This window comes from Mandrillus leucophaeus, unplaced genomic scaffold, assembly GCF_000951045.1.
Source record: "Mandrillus leucophaeus isolate KB7577 unplaced genomic scaffold, Mleu.le_1.0 Scaffold167, whole genome shotgun sequence".
NCBI lineage: Eukaryota > Metazoa > Chordata > Mammalia > Primates > Cercopithecidae > Mandrillus > Mandrillus leucophaeus.
Genome location: NW_012101665.1, coordinates 974,956 through 980,806, shown reverse-complemented (window position 1 = coordinate 980,806; position 5,851 = coordinate 974,956). Strand labels below are relative to the sequence as shown.

Here is a 5,851-nt window from a genome sequence, read left to right as displayed (position 1 = left end):
AAAAAAAATTTAAAAAAAACAATTCCAGTTTTATTGATATGATTACAGAATTTCTTAAAAAAAGAAAAAATATTACAGAATTTCTTTTGTAATCAGTCTAGTCTTGTTTTAACTGTGCCAAGAACAGAGAAATACTGTTCTCTTATATTAACCTTAGGAAAATTTGCAGAATGATCAACTGAAAATTTTTGTTAAAAACAAACAAGTTTTCAGGAGAAATTACATTTAACATGTTTTTGTTTCCCTTTTAGGAAGACCTCTCTCTTTGCAAAAATCTTAGTGTTTTATATTTATATGATAATTGTATTAGTCAAATCACTAACCTGAATTATGCCACAAATCTGACCCACTTGTACCTACAAAACAATTGTATTTCATGTATAGAGAACCTCAGGTCATTAAAGAAACTGGAAAAACTGTAAGTGCTTTCATTTTTTAATAATGTATCTGATTTTTATGATTATGGTACTTATATTTTTTTGCATGAAGGCATTTCCATTTTTTGCATTAAATTCCAAAAGTAAATTGAATATGAAATTGATATGATTTCATACTTATATGAAAAAAAAGCATATGATTCCCACATGGGTTTTGTGGAACAGACCTCAATTTCTATTTTCTCGTACTATTATTAAGAAGTAAATTGTTTCACATATAATATTAATAATTTGTGTTTTATTAAGCCTGATACACTTTTCATTCTGGGGAGGGGTTGTCTTAAGGGCTAATAGGGATACTTAAAACATCCTCATGTGGGCTCAACTGATAAAAGAAGTTTCCATGGAACCCAGATGAGTTATGTGCCTTTCAGAATCACACATCTCATACCATCTGGGTCATATAATTGATCCTATTGATGTAAACTTGATTGTAAAACGGCATTTACTGCCTATAGTGATTATAATTAGGCAATGAAGATTGGTGGATCCAATTTCCCGGACTGGAATAACTATCATGCTCCTCAAAGAACCGGCTAAAAGCCTCAGAATGGGGACACAATAGTTGGCTGGTGAATGCTTATTAAAAATGCAGAGCACTGGGTTCTAACCTACATATCCAAATTAGAATCTCCAGGGGTTAGGCCCAGATATCTTCATTTTTCCTTTTATCTCTTAGTTTTGAGACAGAGTCTCGCTCTGCCACCCAGGCTTGAGTGCAGTGGTGCGATCATGACTTATCGCAGCCTTGATGTCCTAGGTCCAAGTGATCTTCCCACTTCAGCTTCCTGAGTAGCTGGGTCCACAAGCATGCACCACAATGACTGGCTGGCTGGCTGGCTTATTTATTTATTTATTTAGAGATGGGATCTTCCTATGTTGCCCAGACTGGTCTTAAACTTCCAGGCTCCCAAAGTGCTGGGATTACAGGTGTGAGCCACTGTGTCTAGCCGTGAAATCTTCATTTTTTAAACCTACAACCCAGAAAGGTTATTATCAAACTATCTACCAGGGCTCTTCATATGTCAGATGAAGTAGATAGTACTGGTAGATAGTTTGATAATAACTATTACAATTCGCTCACTTTTTTAAAAAGCAAAAAAATGTACTTCTAGACTAAATGAAGTATAAGAATATAATTTGTTCTCATTTAGATAAACCAACCTTTCATAGATTTAATATAACACAAAATTCCTCATTTATAATTTTGTTCAGCTCAATTATTTTGTTATTACACTTTTGTCACACTTAATAAAGACCATGACATTCTCAGAATGTCTATTTAGAACTATGTCTATGTTTTGCAGGTATCTGGGAGGCAATTACATTGCTGTCATAGAAGGTTTAGAAGGATTAGGAGAACTAAGAGAGCTTCATGTTGAGAATCAGAGGCTTCCCCTTGGGGAAAAGCTTCTGTTTGATCCAAGAACTCTTCATTCTCTGGCAGTAAGTTCACATTTGAATATTTTGACAAGGAATATAGTGATTAACAAGTTATAATGAAACAGGAATGTGGTGAAGGTATATTTGGACATTGTACATCCTCTGCATTCTATATGGCCAGCTCAGAGTTTATCTGAGGACTGAAGCTGATTTTCTCAGGTACAATCTCAGAGACTCAGCATTTATAAAGTGGGATAATAAAACTTGCCTCTTTGGGTAACTGGAAGGATGAGAAGAATGTGAAAAGGTATGTTAACTGAAGTTCTAATACAGATGTTCATTCATTCATAATGTGGACCTTGGTGATTATCATGGCTAAACATTTTAAATTTTAGGAAAAAGACTAAGGAGAGAGGAATGTGCAATTATTTGGAAACCTTTAAACAATATAGTAGAGAGCCATTGTAATAATAAGTTGTTTTCTTCCGGGATCCTGATTTGATTGTAGATTGCACGCCCAAGTTGGAGTGCAGTGGCACGACCTCTGCTCACTGCAACCTCCACCTCCCCGGTTCAAGCAGTTCTCCTGCCTCAGCCTCCCAAGTAGCTGGGACTACAGGCGTGCGCCACCATGCCCGACTAATTTTTGTATTTTTAGTAGAGATGGGGTTTCACCATGTTGGCCAGGCTAGTCTGGGATTACAGTGTTGGGATTACAGGTGTGAGCCACCGTGCCCAGCCTCATCAGTTTTATTTTAGAGGGCCCAGAAATAGAGGATAGTGGATGGATTTTGACCCATATTTATAAAAATTAAGAGGTAGTTCTCCCAATACTTTAGTATCAGGAAATATTTTTTCTAAAGGTTGACTGTGCATGGATGCCTCCGTGTTTTTTTTAAACTTAAACTAATAAGAACAGATACTGCACTTGATCTTAGCAAAAAGGCCATGAAGCGATGATTGACTCCATCTTGGCAGAGATTCCTGAGCCTCGTAAGATGACTCTAATTTAGTGTTATAGTGTTACAACAACACTGAAATTCCTGTTAATTAGCTAATTATTATTTTAAGTAGTTCCTGAACATATAGATTGATGGGAGAAAACCATATAGACAAGTAGAGAGAAAAATAAAAACCAGATATTATTTTATTCTTGATCATGTTTCCTATTTAGTAAAATAAAGACAAAAACTATTTCTTCCTATGTAAGTATAAATCTTTTTTTGAGACGGAGTTTTGCTCTGTCTCCCAGGTGTGATCTCTGCTCACTGCAACCTCCACCTCCCAGGTTCAAGCGATTCTCCTGCCTCAGCCTCCCGAGTAGCTGGGACTACAGGCGTGCGGCACCATGCCCAGCTAATTTTTTGTATTTTTAGTAGAGATGGGGTTTCGCCATGTTGGTCAGGCTGGTCTTGAACTCCTGACCTCAAGTGATCCGCCCGCTTCACCTCCTAAAGTGCTGAGATTACAGGCATGAGCCACTGCACCCAGCCCCTATGTAAGTACAAATGTTAGTAATATTTAGCACAAAATGATAATTTGCTAAAGCTACAGTATTGTGTTACTCGTTTATTGGGGCATCTTTTTTTCTTTCTTTGCTTTTTGATTCTTGGCTTTTTTATTCTATAAGTTTATTTTGTATCTTGGAAAAGAAAAATATGACTTATGGAGGAATTATAGGGAGAAAGGGTAAGTTATATGACATACTGTGGTTCTAAAACTTTCATCTGAAAAAAAAATGCATTAAAAAGCATTTCATGGCTTTTGATGTTTTTACCTAAAGAGTAAAACAACCTGAACTGATCAAGCTTAAAATTTTCAAAGATTAGGATTTTTGGTTCCTATATACAGTATTTAGACTATTTACTAATGCTAACTTGGTTATTTTTCTTACAGAAATCCCTCTCTATATTGAATATCAGCAATAATAATATTGATGACATTAGAGACTTAGAAATACTGGAGAATCTTAATCAGCTCATAGCCGTTGACAACCAACTTCTGCATGTGAAGGTAGTGTAAAGAGAAATTAATTTTTAAGATATTTACATGAAATTATGATTGAAAAATATGTGTTTTGAAATAGCCATAAAATAAATATATCACATTAGAAACTACTCTGGATTTTTTCTAAAATTAGCTAATGAATCCCTACTTCTTAATGTATTTGTGTGTATAATTCTGTCCTCTTATTCAGTTTTCTCCTTTATACTCCAATACCTCTATCCCTCACCAACAGAAGAAAAGTTTCTCTGAGACGGGAAGTATTTCTTCTTTGCATTATTTTCTCATCGAACTTTTTCTTCTAGAGACTAGATTTCTTGCCCCTTAAGCCTGATCTCCCAATGAATGAGTTTCTAGTAACTATGACTAGACCTGAACTCTCTCTTGGCTACTTCTTTTTGGGGAAGTACTTGAAATTATTCTGATTGAACTTACTCTAATTTGTACCAGCTATATTAATGTCATGTTATATCATATCATGCCATATTCATTCAATTATTCATTTAATCAAATATGTATTGGCCATCTACGTATTTGTCAGGCACTAATACTACTCAGTGTAGAACAAAGGAAGGAATATACGGTCTTGATCTTCAAGAATTTGAAAACAAGGTCGACCAATCAACCAGTAATGAGACTACAATATGATACTGTTTTTATAAGTATTGTGATAGCCCTAACTCAGCCTAGGGCTATAGAAGGCTTCCTCGAAACAGTCATCCATGAGTTGAGCCATTGCTATGACCTTAAAGTTTCTAGTTTGGCAATGGAATGAGCTGTGGTATAATTTCTTGACATACGAACCACAGGAAGAAGAATGAGCTTCTTTCTCCCAAAACAGCTTTTGTTTCAGAACTACTTCCATACAGCCATTTGTTGACCCTAAAAATGTTACGTTGACCTTGTTTCCAAATTCAGATCTATGACATGGTTCATCCCAAAGCTGCTATAAGCAATAGATAATTATGAAAATAAATATATGTATTCTAGCACAAATGAATTCCTCAAAATATCTAAAATGCCATTGAATAATCAGGGTGAATGTTTAAAATAAGAAGACCTTAGGAAGCACAACTCAATTAATTGTTTCAACTTACAATGTGAAAAATGTAAGACATTCATGGGATAAATTCTGAATTAAAATATATTTTACATTTTATTTTATTTTTTTCTTTTTATTTTGAGACAGAGTCTCTGTCACCCAGACTGGAGTGCAATGGCGAGATCTCGAATCACTGCAACCTCTGCCTCCCAGATTCAAGTGATTCTCCTGCCTCAGCCTCCCGAGTATCTGGGATTACAGGTGCCTGCCACCACACCCAGCTAATTTTTATATTTTCAGTAAGGACGGGATTTCACCAGGTTAGCCAGGTTGGTCTTGAACTCCTGACCTCAGGGGATTCGCCCACCTCAGCCTCCCAAAGTGCTGGGATTACAGGTGTGAGCCACCGCACCCGGCCTTTTATTTTATTTTTTGAGACGGAGTCTCACTCTGTTGCCCAGGCTGGAGTGCAGTGGCGTGATCTTGGGTCACTGAAACCTCCGCCTCCCGGGTTCAAATCATTCTCCTGCCTCAGCCTCCTGAGTAACTGGGATTACAGATGTGCACCACCATGCCTGGCTTATTTTTGTATTTTAGTAGAGACAGGGTTTCACCATATTGGCCAGGCTGGTCTCGAACTCCTGAGCTCAAGTGATCTACCCGCCTCAACCTCCCAAAGTGCTGGGATTCTAGGCGTATGCCACTGCACCCAGCCTGGTAATGGCGATTACTTTTAAAGAGTTATTCTATTATGCTTTTTAACTCCAAACAGAGAAAGGGGAGTTTGATAACAGGGCAAAACTTCTAGCCTCTAAATGATCCCAAAGGAGGTTTTTCTGCATGACATTAAGACAAAGCTGTTTTGCCTACATGATTACTCTTAGACCATGTTAATAATGCATACCCAGAATAAATGTGCAGCCAAAATAAACACCTTCATTACTGCTAATTATTCTTCTTTTTTTTTTTTTTTTTTTTGAGACGG

At 36.6% G+C, this 5,851-nt stretch overlaps 1 protein-coding gene across 1 annotated transcript in view; it reads left to right on the top strand.

Moving 5' to 3' along the window:
- Positions 1 to 5,851, top strand: part of PPP1R42 (protein phosphatase 1, regulatory subunit 42) — an 80,319-nt gene that overhangs the window by 14,650 nt on the left and 59,818 nt on the right. The window contains exons 3-5 of the mRNA XM_011976487.1: positions 252 to 418; positions 1,745 to 1,883; positions 3,717 to 3,833. Coding sequence (XP_011831877.1) covers positions 252 to 418; positions 1,745 to 1,883; positions 3,717 to 3,833 — 423 coding nt within the window. The remainder of the gene's footprint in view (positions 1 to 251; positions 419 to 1,744; positions 1,884 to 3,716; positions 3,834 to 5,851) is intronic.